Genomic DNA, 17,625 nt, shown 5'->3' on the forward strand with positions numbered 1-17,625 from the left:
CTTATCGTGCTGGATACTTACTCTCCGCATCAAGAATATCATAGCGCATTGAGGTCAAGAGTAACATAACTTTGAAATCATGGACGAAGCAAATGGAAACTTGCTGCTTCTCAGTTTCACCTAGACAGCCCAAAATACTCTAATACTGGCACGGTAAACATAGTTAGTCCAACCCGGGAATCTCGCTCGTGCCCAAAGTGCAATCGAGTCCCCAACCTCCAGCTCGCGAACATATCGTCCATCCAACGTGAACCGTCCCCGGCCTTTAGTCCGCTCGATCTCATAAGCCTCGGCGGAGTCAGACTGGATATTATCCAGATAGTGCCACACGATAGTGTTGTTCTGCAAGTCTCCCATTGATTTGGCATTCAGTTGCACCTTATTCTCTCGGGGGAGAAGAATTTCATGATCAGGTCCGTAATGTTGTGGCACTTGACCCCGCTCGTTATGCAATAGTTCTTGCTCCTCTCCATTGACATACATATTGCGGGTATGTGCGGCAGGTATCACCTCAGTATCGAACCAAGTCCAGCTGCCGGAATACATGTTCTCTCGCGATAAGCCCCTAGGACCCTGGTCGTGTGAAGAAAGTTGAAAGATGATCTTGCGGCAGGGATGCATACCACGATGAGGAAGTGGCTTGGGTGATGGCGATTCCTCTAGACTCTAAGATACCAAAATAGGAGTTAATAGAGAAACCATCAACATAGATTGAGGGATGTACTGACCTTCCGCGAATAACAAAGAGGCACAGTCTTCAACAAAACTTGATCACAGTCCTTGTGAACAACTCTACGGTCATCTTCTTCCACCATATAGTGCTCGGTGGAAGGCCAATACTCGGCTGCATCGAGAATCTGATCTACCAACTCCACAGGAAATCCCTCGCGAAGTTTCCATTGCAAGATGTATCGCACCTTGAACACGTCCCATATGTCAGGGAAAAACAACCCAGCCTCTGGATCGGTCTCCGGTTCATTGCTTGGAGCATCTGACCTCCTGAATAGCCCTCGCGGCAAAGAAAAGCGACCAAATGACATGGCGGATGAAAAAATCAAGCAATATGTAAGTATTTGGGTCTTGTCAGGGCGATGTATTGTCAAGGTCAAGCCACAATCTGAGAAAGCTGAAGGATGACGAAGGGAAGATAAATGGTGGAGCCTTGACCCCACCACAGCTAAGCTTTGTATTTACGTGTTTTCTACTTTGTCAGTTGCGACAGGGATTATTTCAACAAGATTTCCAAAGCATTGAATGTACAACATATTATTTCACAGTTCATTATTTGAATGTGCTCTTTTAGACAATTCTGTGATCACCAGAAATGACATCAGCCTCCATATGACCTTTATCTTATCACCCCGCATTTTCTCTTCACGTCGATTGGGGTAAACACGGCGGTGTAATACCACATTCAATAGACTTTTCTGATATATTTTAGATGGAAAGAATCAGTATCTGGCTATTTAGCTGACTTGAGGAAATTGATAGGTTCCTGGTCGAGTGAGAGGGGATTGAAGGAATTCGCATTATTTTATGCTTCGTTATACCTGTAGCATAGTGGAATATCTGGAAACGTAGAGATCATGGTTGATTCTGCATAATACTTTGAATGCCCTTTCCAACGCCAATAATAGATACAAAATGATGTTTTTTTCTTTTCTCATTCAAGGTCTCTGTCCACCAGCAGCCTTGTATGCTGCTGCCCGCTTACTGCTGCGGGCGTTCTTTTTAGCCTTGGACCCACGACTCTTGCCCCTGAGCTTCATCTGAGATGAAGCACCCTTCTCAGTGGCTCGGTGACCCTCAAAGATGAATGAGTTTCCAGCGATGGTGCTCTTTGCCTCCGCCTTAACCTTGGCGGCGCCAGCCCGACCAAGCAATCTGCCTGCACGACCCTGCATAGTCTTTTGGGCCTCTGCCATCTTCGAATCTCTTCCACCACTGTCCTCACGCTTCTTGGAAACCTTTCTGGCACGGGTGACGCGCAGTTTCCGGGGAAGCATCGGGGGGAACTTCTTCTCATTAAGAAGCAGGGCTTGTTCAACGCCGTTGCCATCGTAGAACTGAACGTAGGCAAAGCCCTTTCCAACGCGAGTTGAGCGATCTCGGATCACACGAACAAATTCAACGCTCTTCTTGGTTCCCTTGCCCTTATCTCCGGTGTGTTCGTTAAAGGTGCGCCAGAGACCCTCCTCAACATCAGCAGAAGGTCTGACCTTCTTCTTCTTGCCTGTAGCATCCTCCACAGGACCTTCATTATCCACGAAGTCTAGGTTACCCACGAAAATACAACGCTTATGGTCAATTTCGGCCGGGTGAGCAACGCTGTCGACGCGAAGGTGGCGGTTCAGGACTATGGTTCCGTTCAACACAGTAGATGCTTTCCGAGCGGCCTGGACAGTAGAGTAGACGGCATAGGCATTGGTACTGTGAGTGGTATCATCAAGAATCTCCTGTCGGGCAAAAGACGCCCGCTTGGGAAGTCCACCACCGCTAGCAAATGGAACAGAGCGGAATCGAAGCGATTCGACTTTGTGCGGGCCAGTTGATTCCGGCAGATCGGAGCAGAAGGAGGCCAAGTGCCGAAGAAGGGTCTTCTTGGCGGTCTTAGATTTGATGGCCTCGGTGGAGACATTACCCAAGAACACTGTACGGTTGGACTTCTCGACCTCGCTGGCCTTTTGAGTACCTGACACACTCTCGTGGACCGGAGCTGGAGCCTTTTCCTCGTCACTGTCCTCGGCCTCGGAATCCTCACCTTCAGATGCATCGCTGCCTTCTTCCTCAGTAGGCTTCTGGCGCTTCGCATACTCGGCCTTTCTCTTCTCTTCTTCTTTCTCTTCTTCCTTGGCGATGCGACGCATGTATGTCTCCTCTACGTCCTCTCCAGCGGGTCCACGCTTGCGCTTGCGGTTCTGGGGTTCCGGTGCCGATTCCTCAGTGGACTCAGTCTCACTAGCATCAGAAGCATCCTCCATCACTTCATCTCCCGAGGCAACTGAGCCTTCATCCGATGCGATATCATCTTCGTCGGCCTTGTCTTGTCTTGTTGACTTAGGGTGCACGTTGACATATTGAACCGCGGGGGCTTTCACAGGTCCAGACTAAGAATCATATTGTTAGCCACAATCTCTAAGGAGTGTTGACAATCAAAACATACACTTTGACTGAAAAGGGAGGACAAGGTTGGGTCCAGAGCGACACCGCCGAGCAATGAAGGACCGTCAGAGACAGTTGTCTGGCTCTTAGTCTCAGACTGAGGTTTAGATTTCTTGCCCATCGTGAGAGGAATCTGGAGACTTGAATTGTCCTATTCCTTTTAAGCGTTGCACAATGGTGGAGTCGAGATGAGACTGCGCATACAGCTCCGAACTTTTTTTTTTCTTGGGGCTTATCAGTCTTGGCGCAGTCAGACTGCACATCACATGATTTGGGGTATTTACTGCATCACCCATATGGAAAAATCCTTTGAACACATCAAATAGTGGATTTTTCACTGAGGATAAAATAGTTATAGAAGAAGATACAATGATGTTTATGTTTGTTTGGTACATTTGCAGTCCTTTATTGATGAAAGGGGAGTATTTGACAAATATAAATTCCTAGCCTGTATTAACGTTCTTAAAGTTTATTACCAATGATCTTGATCAGACTGCATGAATATTTTCATCCTGAAATAATCTACATATTTCAAGGGTACCTTCCAAACACGATATTAACATGGCCATTTGTGAAGTTCCCTATATACCGTCTTCAGCGACGTCAGCATCACGTGACTTGGTGGTTTTTTGCAGGCGGTGACCTCCAGATCTGGCAGAACCCACTCGCTTCTGTTGCTCTGCACCCCATCATAGCGATCTTGGGCTTCCTCCTTTCCTCTTCCCCGCTGGAGTTGTTTCCCCACAAACCTGACGATCGTGTTCGCCCTCTCCAGAACATTCTGGTTTATCTTCATGCCGACCGCTATCCCACACCCTTCCGTTCGACTGTGGTCCTGCTTCCTTTCCTAGCCGCCCTCCCCTCGCCATCCCAGTGCTGGCGCATCAGTGGTTCGACAGCTCCTGGTGAAATTCTACAAAAGCAAGACGCGTGGGTTTAGTCCTAGTTTTTGACCAGTGCTTCTGGAACACGGTGGCTGTCAGAATACTGTTCGATCACGAGCAGTTGTTCTCCTCACCAGCGTTGCTCCCGGCGCATTGTTGAGACGGTACGTCGCTTGCACTCTTGCCTACATTTGCATGGTTCTTGGGTCTATAAATTGGTTACTTGATGGCTTTTCTATCCTTGGAAAGCTGTCAAATTCACTATTTGGGGCTGCGCGTTCACCAGCCCTCCAAGAGACTGGTGCCGACTCTGGGGGCGTTTCGGCGGTGATCAATCTCCGCACCGCCTTCTGGAGGCGCTGAGCACCTTTTTGCAACCCACCCACCCATTTCTCCTCTACTTAGCCTCTCTGCAGCGTCTTTACCCATTTAGCATGGCAATTGAGCTAATCTATCCCATGATTGACATAGAACCCCAAACAAAAACCTTGTCCGGCCGATCGGTGACCCTGCCGCCTTTTCTCCCCCCACAGCCTCTCCACTTTGCCGAAAGCAACTTTTGGCAAGCCACAAACATCCCAACTACATCATATCCTCATTTCAAGTATTCTATTGCTTAGACTATCTTCATTCTTACCGATGGAGGTGATCGAAAGCAGAGAACATAGCTCTGTTGGTCCTGCGGGGGCAGAGTCCACCATGACCAATGGAGAGCGAAACCCCTTCTTGGATGACCCGCTCATGGATGATGGTCGATCCAGTAGCTTAAGTGAGATTGATGATGTGTCGGACAACGAACCCTCCGACTTTGAAGACTCGATCAAAGCAGAAAGACAGCTCGAGAATGACTCGGAGGCGGAGACCGAGCGCATCGAGGACTCCCCTCACAACATTCGCAAGCGTGGGGATATTGTGCTCAGTGCTGGCAGCGCTGGCCCAAGTCCAAGCAAGCTCCATCAGTCAACGACCCTGGCCGACGTCGATGATGAAGAGCAGCTGCTGGACGACTCGCCGAGCAAACCGCGATCCTCTCATAACAATGGATTGACCGATGACATTCCAGATCTGGACGATATGGATCTCCCCGATAGCACCGGCAAAAAGCGAAAGCGCGTTGAAGCTGGTGACGATACCGGCACCGAACTCGGCGACGAAGAGCCCATTAAGAAGCGCAGAAGTTCGATCAAAAGCGACTTGAGCGATCCAATTGACGACGACATGCCTCTTTCCCCGGAGCCCATCGAAGACCCCATCGCTACCAATGACGACGAGTTGCCGGCCGACGACGTCCCTGAGTTCGACCTTCCCGCCCCGCCAGTTAAAGGCAAAAGAGGCAAAAGGGGTAAGCGCAGAGGAAGACGAGCCCTAGACGCGGATGAAGAGACCGAAGGTGGCGATGCTGTGACAGAGGACGTCGCTGATGATAATCTTGGGGAAGACGATGAGCCCGTCGAACGCGAGGAAGCCAACGATGCTGAAACAGCGGCGAAGCTGGAGGAAGAATGTAAGTCTTGCTTCACGGTGTGACATGCAGAATCAATTGACTAAACTTATCATCAGCCACAAAGAAGATGTCTGCGATGGAGTCTCTGGCAACTCTCGAAAAAGAATTCGCAACTTTGCGTGACAAGTAAGTATCCTTATCATCCTATTTCGGTCTGTGGCTTACCCGATATAGAATTTATGACGAACGAATCACGAAGCTCAACCGCGAGCTTGAAATGCTCAGTGGTCCGACCCCAACACACCCCGAGTATCTACGCCAGATTGAGTGTGTGAAACGTTACCGCGATGCCAAGATCAAGTACGAACACACGTTGTTCTATTACCGCAGGAAGGCTCTATTGAACAAAACCTTGGCGGAGCGGGCACAGGCACACAGTACTTTCTTCCAACGCATCCGAGATACGCGAGAGACACACTCAAGTGCGGTCAGCAAGCAATTCTACGCTATCCAGCATGACCGCTTCAAGACAGATGAATTAAGCCCACATCACATCATCTCATTCCCCACCCGTCGCTCACAGCAGATCGCAAATCAAACCGCCTACAACCAAGAGGTTTCGATCATGGCCGGTATTGCAAAATATGTTGGTTTCCCAGCTGCTCCTACATTACTAGGCGCGCGGCCGTCGGAACTGGACGACGATCTCGAAAAGATGGGGGTAAGTTGGCCTACTTGATTGGCTCGTGCATCGGTTGCTGACATCTATAACAAGATCACTGTTGAAACCCGGGCTTCAGCCCCACGACATTCATCGACATTGCCTCCCCGGCCTCCCATATCGGCCATGTCATCCAACGTTTTCCGCACAGCAGCCGAAGAAGCTTTCTTAGAGCAAACGCCGTGGGCTAACCCACAACATCCAATCCATCAGCAACAGGCACCGCATCAATACTCCCAACAACATCGTCCTCAAGGGCGTGCCTTTGAGAACCCGCAAGTGTCATCATTTGCAACTCCAGCGGCTCAAAAGCGGGTGGTAGACGTTAACGCACCGAACGGATCCGCGTCTACAATACCGGAGAATGTCTCGGCCGCAAACTCCTCGGCCAACAATACACCTTACGGTATTGAGCAGGAGTCAAGAATGCATCATCAAGGGCCCTTCCGTAATCCGGATTATGACTTCGAGCGTAAATCTGGCTTCCGATCTCAGAGCTCATCGCCGCTAGATGTGCGAAAGTCCCACCCGCATGCAAGCCATGTCATGGAACGTCGCTCCCCCTTACCCGAGTCCTCCCACAACCCCATCTTCTCCCCACAACCCGCTCGCCAAGGTCTATTTCAGCCGTCCAGGCCAGATATCTCTCCGACTTTGGCCTCTAAGACAGTCGACGCGTTAAATTATCGCCCTCAGTCGGAGCTTTCAACCGCAGGTCCAAACCACATGCCTACACGATGAGCAACACCCACCTTTGATCTCATCTGTAGGCTCTGTGTCAATGCCTGTCCAATCAACAACCCTGAACTTGTTGTCCTTTTCCTCCTTCCTCTCTCTCTCTAATGAAGATTCCCCTCCATGTTTTGTTTTTCCTTCTTTCATTCATGCTATTGATGCAATAGCACGTGTATTTTGATGAGCGTTTTGAGCTAGAAAGGGCGAGAAGGCATGGTCTATGTGTTGTTTATGGGGCAGTGAGATCTCATCAAACGTTTTACATATGGGAAAGATGCAGAACTCGTCACTGCATAAAGGGAAATGGACTATTATCATTTATCATACGGCGGTGTCCGGTCATGGGAGTGGCCTTTTGGTAATTTTTTTTAACGTGATTTGTTTTCCTCCACGATTGATACCTAGTTACTGGAGCACGTATCCCCCAACCCTTTTGGCTATGGGGGTGCTCACGAATCGAACACCAATCCTCATCGAACGCCAAAAATCTCACCTAAGTTAGCATCAAATCACCCACCACTACCATATATATATATATATATATATATATATAAAGCTATAAATATGTTATATGGACCGGAGATAACGTACAAATATTGATACAAGGTCTTATATAATATGGTTCTGCTGTGATATTCGTGCGAAAGGTTTAGACTTAATTCCACCAACGGCAAATCAGGTCATGTAGGGGGAACGGGGAACTTTGTAAATATAAACATCTTTGAGTAACTTTAGGCCACAGTAGGCTAATATATACGAAACATCGAAACATATTCGTTCTGATCTACTGATCTAAAACCAGCTCATATGTTTATAACATTAATCAATATTATAACAGGTGCTTTTGTGCTCATTTTGGGCTTTCTGACCATAACAATAGGTGGTAAAATCGTACTATTTCGCACTCATGTCACAGCAGAAACATGCAGTAAAAGATCTTATATTCATTATTTATACGTTGTCTCGGGTCTAAATAAGATACATATTTTCTATATACATGGTAGTGGTGGGTGGGTGATTTGATGCTAGAATAGGTCAAGTTTTTGGTGTTTGATGAGGGTTGGTGTTCGATTCGTGAGCACCCCCATGGCCCAAAGGGTTGTGGGTAGACCTCGCCATATTGCTTTTTTGGGTACCCGAAGGAATACCCGCGAACCCGCCAAGAACCCATTTACCTGTATATTACAGTATTACTGTTGAAATACAACCAATACCAGATATAGAGTGATGTAATCAGGTATATGTTACGTGTATTTTAATCTCTTGGCGGGTTTTGGGTCAAGGGTCGAAACCCAACCCGCCCATTTGGCGAGGTCTAGTTGTGGGGCGGCGTGCACGAGTAGTGGATTTCCTATCTTAGTTTTTGGCTTTTCTCTTTCCAGATTCGTGCTCACCTCTTGCCGCTTTTGTCTCACGGAGTAGAATCGAGGACGGCTCTGAGCGCCTTGGTTGCTTACTAAGTTTGAGCTAAGCCTAGGGATAAGCGGCCTAAGTAGGGTACATCAATAAATCGTAATACGCTAGTCGTATCAAGTACAGCCCTCGTTTTTTAGAATACCTATCACCAAAAGCCTAGCGTCATCAATGTTGTTCTTTATCCTATCAAGTAGATACGCGATCCTCGAGTCGTCGATTCGTAACAGTATCGTTACCAGTTGGCGCTACATCTTATACTGACTCGGGTCTATAGGATACACTGCGTAGGATGCATGGTTCGCTTATAAAGCTCGTTAAGGCCCAGAGGGAATTTATCCAAATTCTTTTAAATTTTTCTTTTCGCGACTTCGGCAAGTTTCTCGAAAACTAATGCTACCCCGAGGAAGGTACTTTATGTGTTTGATAATAAGTGTTAGGAAACCAGCATAACGGACTTCAGTGTTGTATTTCGTTTTTCTGTCACGTTCTGAACCTTATGTTTGATAAAATTAGCGATAGCTTTGGTAGAAGAAGTCTTGATTATTTAAGCCGGAGCTTTTTTTTGGGCCATCGTGTAAAGAGTCTCTTTCGATAGTAGTTGACCAGTTACGTTTCGAGACGAACCATTTGCCCGACACTCAGTTTGGGGGACGTCCGGGACGTACAACCGAGCGTGCGCTACTGGTACTGGCCAATACAATTGACCAGGCATGTCGGAGGACTACGACATAGAACGATTAGGGATAATTAGAATCAGCCAAAGGGCAGCAGCGGTCATTGGACTGAAAAGTGTACAACTTGTGCTAGGTGGCCAATAGTATACTGTATTCTGTGCTTGGGGACGTAGCGTGGAGAATGCGATAATCATTAGGCAGGGAGACTACTGCAGATTGAACAAGAGCTAATGAAGTAGAATTGAAATGAACAAGAACAGGGAACAAGAAGAGGCACAGAAAAGAATGTAGATGTTAAATGCACGCTATAAGTCGTACAATTTAATGAGACCTTCGACAGCACGTTCTCCTAGAGCCGTGGGAGTTCCCAAGCTCAACATGTCAAGCGTCGATATATCAAAGCCCAAATTGAGTTTCCACCAAGCTCGCAGCTCGACAGCGACGAGCGAGTCGAGTCCCATATCCGCGGTGTTCTTGGTGATATCCACGTCCACATCATCTATCAAGAGAAGGCTGAAAAGCTTTCTGGCAATCTCTACGGCAAGCGTCGTGACGGCATCAGGTGACTGTAGAGCGCTTGGGTCCTGTTTAACAGATGAAATGAACGCGCGGAGGCCATCAGGAGCAGATCCAGCTTTGGTATCGGTGCCAGAGTTGCCGAGATTATGGAACACAGCCATGCGGACGTCTCTATTAAGCCGGGAGCCGTTTGATGACCGATTCAAGGGCGAAGTCGGTACCAGACCAAGAAGAAAGCCGTCAGGAGCATTGCTGCCTCGCTGGGCGCGCGTAGCCTGAGACATCATGGCCAGGTCCAGAGCGGCGAGGAGTTCGGTCTCGTGCACCACGCTCCAGCCTGTGCCTTGCATTTTTTTAAGGAGATGCGCGCTGCTGCTATTGGACAGATAGCCGATACCCTTCATAGCACCGAGATCGATGGCTGTGCAGGGGAGATTCAAGCCGGCGCGGTAGTGCACAAAGGCGTCGAGGAAGGTGTTTGCGCTGGCGTAGTTGGCCTGACCAACCTGACCCACGATACCAGATAAGGAGCTGAAGAGGAGGAAGAAGTCGAGGTAGATGTTGCTGGTCAGGGTGGCGTTGTGCAGGTTCCAAGTACCTTGGACCTTGGGCTGGGTTACAGCATTCCAGTCTTGAATGTTCATGCCGTCAAACATCTGGTCGCGCAGGACCATAGACATTTGCACAATACCCTTGAGAGGGGCCAGCACTCCGTTGACAGCCCGGGTGACATCTTCAGCATTAGTAACGTCACCCTTGACGAGCTGGACTGTGCATCCCATGCTTTCTATCTCACGAACAAAGTCGGCGTCGTGTTCCCCACTACCAGCACTGCGGGACAAGAACGTAAGATGCCTAGCGCCTCGCTGAACCATCCACACAGACATCGAGCGACCGAGACCACCGAGGCCACCGACCAGAAGGTATGATGCTTGTGCATCCAGTGCCACTCTAGATGTCTTTGCATTGTCAATTTTGTCGACTAGAAGCTTATGGGAAGTCTCCTGGCGAATCTCCAGCACAATCTTGCCCATATGCTTACCTTGTTGCATGTAGCGTAGGGCATCTAAGACTTGTGCTGCGCCAAAGATGCGGTCTATCCGAACAGGTTGCAGCAGGCCCCGGGCAAAGAAGTCCATAACGGACTGTAGCAGACACCCGATCATTTCCGGGCGTTCAGCACGCATCTGATCAATGTCGATGCAGCAGTAGTTGCGACTGCCCAGGAAGGGCCCCATGTCGAGCTGCGCGTTGCCAACAAGATCACGCTTTCCAATTTCCACCATAGTACCCCATTTGGCAACGCATTTCCAAGTGGCGTGAAGAAGCTCGCCAGCGAGTGAGTTCAGGGCGACATCAACACCCTTACCTTGTGTCTCACGAAGGAGGTCTTGCACAAAAGAGTCGTTCCGTGAGTTGAAGATGCGGTTCCGGGCGAGCCCAAATGTCTTCATTAAATAGTCCACTTTGATTTCGCTACCAACGGTTGTGTAAATCTCGGCGCCTAGCATCTGGGCGACTTGAATGGCAGCCAAACCGACACCGCCAGCACCGCTGTGAATGAGGACAGATTGACCCTTTTCGAGGCGTCCCAAATCGCGTAGGCCGTACACAACAGTGAGGAAGATGGTCGGAATGCTAGCAGCCTCAACAAAGGAGATGTGGCTGGGCAGTTTCTCGTAGTACACCTCGCGACTATTAATCACTGACGTGAATGTCCGCTCACCCACGCCGACAACGCGGTCGCCGACAGCTAATTTAGTGGCATCTGGCCCGACACGGCGCACAATGCCTGCCGTCTCGTAGCCGAACTTAGGCTCATGGCGACCAGGAATAATTTGCATACCAACCAGTACATCTCGGAAATTGACACCGCTGGCATACACCTCCACTTCAATCTCGTCTGCCCGAGGCGCTGTCAGAGACAGGGTCGACCATTTAATGCTGTTTAGACGGCCTGGAGTAGTTTGTGTAACGACCGCTTCAGCTGATGCCTCCTGTTTCACGACGAGCTCTTTTGCAAGAGAAAAGGGGAAGATGCGGTTAACCAAGGTCTGGCCGTCCTGTATGGCATACTCCAAGTCGGGGCCCATCACAGCAGCATCATCTCCATCACTACCTCCAGCCTCGTTTCTCCTGGCGAGGAACTTCTCCAAGACATTGATCAGGGCTCTGGCTTCTGCAATATCTGCAATTTTAGGTGTCTGAACGGTGCCGAGGTCCAGGGCCAGCTCCGATCGTAGCGTGCGAATCAGTCCTATAACTTGAGCGTAGCGCGGGTCGACGGCGCCAACTGTAGAGAGACGTGTAACCCAGAGAATACCGGCACCGGCGCCCCCGAGCTCGGAAAGCAGTGTTTTTAGCTGCAAAAGCTTGTTGGCGTCAAATGTTTCAAAGAACGGTTGCTCCTCTTCCAGTATGGCCAGAACATCCTGGTTCGCAGGGAGCGGTGTCTGGCCTAGTGAGAAACGGTCTACTCCATAGCCTCGCTCCTCGAGCTCCCGTAAAACTGGGCTCGTCTCTACTTCTGCGTTGCTTTCCAGTGTGAGTAGAGTGATACGCTTCTCATAAGGCGCCTCAAGGTGCCGAGGCGTCGCCACTATGACACTGCTTGTTGTCCAGCGCTCTACATCTGATTGTGGCTGTATATAACTTGCGATGGCGAAACCAGCAGCTGCGAGCTCATCTTGCCATCTCTCCGGGCCAAGGAAAGGCTCATGTACTCGGTCGAGATCTTCTGTGGCGTGGGACCACCAGCGAGGCAATGTGCCCAAGACAAATTTGGCCCATGTAAGCCCAGTACGTGGTTCCTCAAGGATGAGCTTTCCATGGGGGGTGAGAAGTTGACGTAAGTTGCGAAAGGCGTCCTGGGGACGGCTACCTGTGTTATTGACAATGTTTGCTGCGATGATGAGATCAAAAGGACCATCCTCGAATCCTTGGCCAGCCGGATTCTGTGTAATGTCGAGCGTTGTGAACTTAAAGTTGCGGTTCCCCTTAAAGCGTTCTTTGGCCGTGTTGACAATCCCGGAAGACACCTCTGTGGCGACGTAGTGTGAGTACAGAGGGGTGCCGTCGGGGCGGGAGAGGTCCTTTATTATCTTAATTGTCTTATCTCCAATGCCTGCGCCAATTTCGAGAACACGGAGGTTGGGTTTGGTGTGGCTGAGGTGATGCAAATATTTGCTCTCGTCCACCTGCTGTCGGAAAAAGGCCACAAAGTTGTCGACACTGCTGTTTGCACTGTTGAGAATATCCAGCGCCGTCTTGTCACCCTGCAGCAGCTCTTGAATGTTGTCGGACACAGCACCGATAGCTGTGGCGACGTGTTTGGCAAAGGTGTCATCCAGTTCCTCGACAAGCTCCTTAATAGACTTTCTCACTGGGGCTAAAGATGACGCCTGAGTCTTGAGCCACTCAGTATATTGAATCAAGTGAGCAATAGGTGCTTTGTCCGTCATCTTGTCAGCTATCACGTTAGCGTGGCCGATAGCCAGCTGCGCCAGTTGGTCAACTACAGCCATGACAGACTCCTGGTCTTTAAAATTTCCAACGAGACTACCATGGTCCATAAAATCCAAGTGAGGTACCCATTCTTCTCGCGAAGTCATAGGAATGTCGCTATTGCTTTCATCTTCCGGTTCGGCCTCTTCAAAGAGGGTAGAGTGGGAGCCATCGACCCGCAAGACGACGATGGAGCCTGCCGAAACATAGCCGTAAGCAATATAGCCTTCATTAGTAGGCTCCGAACGGATTGAAATATCCAAGTTATCTTCGTTGCATCGGAACATGGTCATGGAATCAATCCGAGCAGCTAGGGTTCGGCGGAACTCTCGATCAAGGCCGTCATGTAGAGCGCAACTCATCAGCTGATAGTAGGTGTCGAGAACCACGGGGTGCAAATGATGCTGTGTCTCATCACCCCATCGATTGTTCTTCATTGTGGCCGTGCTCTTATTTGGCCAACCCGTAGACGACCTGATATTCTCCAAGCTTGTGAACGTCGGTCCATAGGTGATACCTTGCTTCGAGGTAGCATCATACCACTTGGCGCTATCAACTTTTCGTGGCAGCTCCGGTTGTCCGGCCTGTGGTTTTTCCTGCTGTTTGTCCAGGCTTTCTCCTTTTACTTCGCCGGAGGCGTGTTTAGTCCATACATGACCATTGTGAGACGCGATGCTAAACTCCCACCACTCGCTGGTCTGGCTGTCTGTCAAGCGCTTGCGACGCATAGTGGTAATGATTTCTATAGGCGCATCTTCACTCAGGACTAAGGCAGCACTGACAGCGATGTTACGGAGACTGACACCGTCATCGATACCGGATACTTGCCTTCCTGCCTCAGCTGCAATAGCGACGTATCCGGCCAAAGGGAACACGACGTTATCTCCAAGCTTATGGTCAACAATCCAAGGCGCCGTATCGACCTGCAGTAAATTACGCCACGCCGGCTCGAGATCGGTGCTCTCGGGGACCCGGGCGCCCAGAAGTGAATGGTCTGGATATTTCTTGCTGAGCCACTCCTTGGTGACGCGCGACTCGAACACATGTCTTCGCGAATAATCCCACGCATACGCCGGAAGATCAGAAACCGCAGAGCCACCAGGTATCAGTGATCGCAAATTGACAGGAATATGTAAGGTGTAGAGCTTTCCGATGGCCTGCAGCAGGTTCTCAGTGCTGTTTTGACGGCGGATCAGAGATGGAATGTAAGAAGCGCTGCTCATTTCTTGTGTGAGGATCTGGCGAAGGGGGCCAGCCAGCGCAGAATGCGGGCCAAGTTCCAAGAAAATGGGGTTGAAAACATCATCAGATTGGATGATACTGGTGACGGCGTCTCTAAATAAAACAGGGCGCTCCAAGTTGGCCTGCCAGTAGTGAGGGCCAAGCGGGTTAATCTTGGTGCTGGCAAGTCGCCCGCCAGTGACACTAGAGAAGAAGGGGATAACGGGCGCTTGACCTAGAACGCCTGAGTCGATCATGGATTTATGATAGGCGTCCCCGAAAGCGAGCATGTGATGCGAGTGGTACGCCTGTTCGACCTTGAGTGTGGTTGTTGGGACATCGGGACGTGCCTCCTTAATGGCAGAGACAACGGTCTGCAGTTTGTCTGCGTCTCCTGAGATGGTCACACTACTAGGAGAGTTGTCACATGCGGTGACAACTCCGGGAACCAAGAACTCCTTGATCTGGTCCCAGCCAAGTCCCACCGCAGCCATTGCTCCCTTTTGTACCTTAACGGCTTCCTTGGGCTTAGTCGCAGTTCCTCGACGGTACGCCACAGCAATGGCCTCTTCTGCAGTGAGAGCGCCCGCGGCGTAGGCTGCGCCAATTTCGCCACTTGAGTGGCCGACGACTGCGTCTGGCTTGACCCCGACCGCGGCCAATGTGTCTACCAGGGCAAGTTGCAATGCTGTGCATAGCGGCTGGGAGAATTCAGCCTCAAAGATGCGGCTGGTTCTGGTTGGCTTAAGCAACTCTTCCCTTAGTGACCAATTCGCTCCCAGGCTCTTTAGATGCCTCCCGAGACAATCGATCGCGCTAGAAAAGGTAATATTGGAGCGCAGTAGATCACGGCCGACTTGCGGCCACGCAGCTCCCTGCCCGGTAAAAACCATGACAAGCGAGGACGAAGTGGCCGGGCCGTCCTTAGAACTTGCCGGGGCACCCACTTCAAACCTGTCGTTTGCAGCAATGGCAAATGTGCGGCGTTGAAAGTGCTCCCGTCTGTTCGCAAGCGTGTGTGAAATGTCGAGCAACTTCATAGACGTATTTTCGGCCAGAAAAGACCGGTAGTTGGACACAGTATCGTTGAGTGACCGGGCTGTCTTAGCAGAGAACAGGAGTAGATGTGGCTCATTGCTGATTACGGCTGGCTTCTGAGAGGTACTGGCGTTATTGGCATTGGCACCGGCATGGGCATGTGGATGGGAAGCCAGATAGCCTGCCGCCGACTCGACAATGACGTGGGCATTAGAGCCTCCTACTCCAAAGGCGTTGATGCTGATCCGCTCGTCGCGATCTTCTGGCCATGGTGTAGGTTCCTCTGGGATCTTCAGATTGGCCTTGGCAAAGGGAATATGGGGATTGAGAGGAGCAAACTTGATGTTGGGCGGGATGGTGTGATTCTCGAGAGATAAGGTAGCCTTGAGGACAGCTGTGAGGCCCGAGGCACCTTCTGAGTGACCCAGGTTGGGCTTTACGGCCCCAATGTAGATACCATTGTCACCAAACACGGACGCGATGGCCTCTGCCTCTATTGGATCCCCAGCAACGGTTCCGGTACCGTGACCTGTATTAATGTTAGCTCAACATGATCATTGAAAATCGGCATGCCACCACCGTCCTCCATCTCAACGGACGTACACTCAAACAACGCCGTCTTGCCGATGTCTTCAATGCCGGCATGCTTGTACGCACTGCGAATCAGCGCCTCTTGCGCGCTAGCACTTGGTGTTGTCAACGGATTAGTCTTGCCGTCAAAGTTGGCTGCGCTGCCCGAAATCACAGCGCGGATCGGGTTACCGTCGCGGATGGCCGCGCTTAGTGACTTGACATAGAGGGAGACAACAGCCTCACCACGAGCGTAGCCATTCGCATCAGCAGAGAATGTTTTGCACGATCCGTCGGGGCTCAGGACCCCTTGGTACGACAACCGGGTGAAAACGTCTGGGGCGAGAATGAGGGATGAGCCACCTACAATGGCAGATTCACAGTCGCCTTTTGCAATAGCCATGCAGGCCTCATTAAGCCCAACAAGGGACGAAGAACAGGCTGTACGGACAGTTATGCTGAGAGCAAAGATGGTCAGTATTCTCTCAGGAGTTGACTATCAACACGCAGCAGAGTGCATACCTCGGTCCCTTGAGATCCATTTCGTGCGATATGCGCTCCGCCAGCATAAAGTCGTGCGACGCGACAATAGTGTATGAGTTTTGCTGAAGGGGCTCACGTGCTAGAATATCATACCAGTCCTGACCAAACGATCCGACATAAACTCCGATGCTAGATCCCTTGGTGTTGACCTCGCCCGCGTCATCAACTGACTCGCGCGCTACTTCGAGCATTATTCTCTGCTGTGGATCCAAAAATTCCACCTCGGTCTTGGTCATGGAGAAGAAAGAAGTATCGAATGCGCCCACATCCACTGACTCATCAAGGAAATAGCCGTGCTTAGTGATGCTTGTTGCCGGCTTTTTGGTTGCTGAGTAGTAGGCGTCTATATTGAACCGCGTCTTTGGTACCAGACCGCGCCCATCTCGCCCTTCGACGAGGAACTTCCATAGTTCTTTAGGAGAACCGATGCTCCCGGGCAATCGGCATGCCATTCCGCAAATAGCGACGGGCTCAAATGTTGGATTTGTCGGCTTGATGCTAATACCATTTGTGCCATTGCTACAGGTGTTGACTTGCTCATTTTTGTCGTGACCATTGGTGTATGCGATGTTGTCATGAGGCAGTGTGCCGTCAGTCCCGTTGAGAAGCGGCATTTTGGCCAATGTCCCACGTGCTAAGATGGAGAGAGATAGGAACGGAGATGAAGATGTATAGAAAGACGAGTGATGAGGGACGATGGAAAAACCTTAGATGGGTGAGTAGAACGGGTCTAGATGAGACTCATAGACTGTCAAATAAAAAAAGAAGCCCTGACAACATACGCTCATATATAGTATCCCATATATGTTCAAGGTTTGCGGTGGATGACCAAGACCTGCCCCGTGTTCCCTCACGATAGACTCGGGCTCGGTGACCAAGACCCAGCAGCAACTTCTTACAGACGTCTCCTCTGGGCTTCTTCCAGAAACCCGGCACCGCACGCTAGAAACATATCCAAGGCGTGCTGTAGCTGTCATAGTCAATTCTGCATACCTACAGGTCAAGACTTTTCCAAAAGGGGCAAAATGCAGGCCGAGTAGGCACACGTGTTAGGGTCTACTGACATTGCTCCACCTTCACTTGCACGTCTTCTGTCAGCCACTCGAAATCAGCCACTCGATGTCAGCCAGCCCAAGGGTAAGCTGGCGAAGCCGTCGATGCTAGAGCAACTCACGTCTAAATCAAGCAAATCTT

At 50.3% G+C, this 17,625-nt stretch overlaps 4 protein-coding genes across 4 annotated transcripts; 1 reads left to right on the top strand and 3 right to left on the bottom strand.

Annotated features, from left to right (window-relative positions):
- Window positions 1-120: 120 nt before the first annotated feature.
- N7520_009329 (uncharacterized protein) lies at window positions 121-1,040 on the bottom strand (the record flags this gene model as incomplete). Its single annotated transcript, XM_057143263.1, has 2 exons — window positions 121-666; window positions 729-1,040. The coding sequence occupies 2 exons, from the start codon at window positions 1,038-1,040 to the stop codon at window positions 121-123; spliced, it is 858 nt and encodes a 285-aa protein (XP_056992551.1).
- Window positions 1,041-1,667: 627 nt separating this feature from the next.
- Window positions 1,668-3,283, bottom strand: nop12 (rRNA-processing protein NOP12; the record flags this gene model as incomplete). The annotated part of the gene is made up of 2 exons (XM_057143264.1): window positions 1,668-3,107; window positions 3,164-3,283. 2 exons carry the CDS (start codon window positions 3,281-3,283, stop codon window positions 1,668-1,670), a joined length of 1,560 nt encoding a protein of 519 aa, XP_056992552.1.
- Window positions 3,284-4,685: 1,402 nt separating this feature from the next.
- N7520_009331 (uncharacterized protein) lies at window positions 4,686-6,952 on the top strand (the record flags this gene model as incomplete). Its single annotated transcript, XM_057143265.1, has 4 exons — window positions 4,686-5,550; window positions 5,607-5,676; window positions 5,725-6,211; window positions 6,266-6,952. 4 exons carry the CDS (start codon window positions 4,686-4,688, stop codon window positions 6,950-6,952), a joined length of 2,109 nt encoding a protein of 702 aa, XP_056992553.1.
- Window positions 6,953-9,341: 2,389 nt separating this feature from the next.
- On the bottom strand, window positions 9,342-17,045 carry N7520_009332 (type I polyketide synthase; the record flags this gene model as incomplete). The annotated part of the gene is made up of 3 exons (XM_057143266.1): window positions 9,342-15,847; window positions 15,922-16,346; window positions 16,411-17,045. 3 exons carry the CDS (start codon window positions 17,043-17,045, stop codon window positions 9,342-9,344), a joined length of 7,566 nt encoding a protein of 2,521 aa, XP_056992554.1.
- Window positions 17,046-17,625: the final 580 nt, after the last annotated feature.

The sequence above is a fragment of the Penicillium odoratum genome (assembly GCF_028828045.1).
Source record: "Penicillium odoratum strain IBT 22623 chromosome Unknown utg000006l_segment0_segment0, whole genome shotgun sequence".
Classification (NCBI taxonomy): domain Eukaryota; kingdom Fungi; phylum Ascomycota; class Eurotiomycetes; order Eurotiales; family Aspergillaceae; genus Penicillium; species Penicillium odoratum.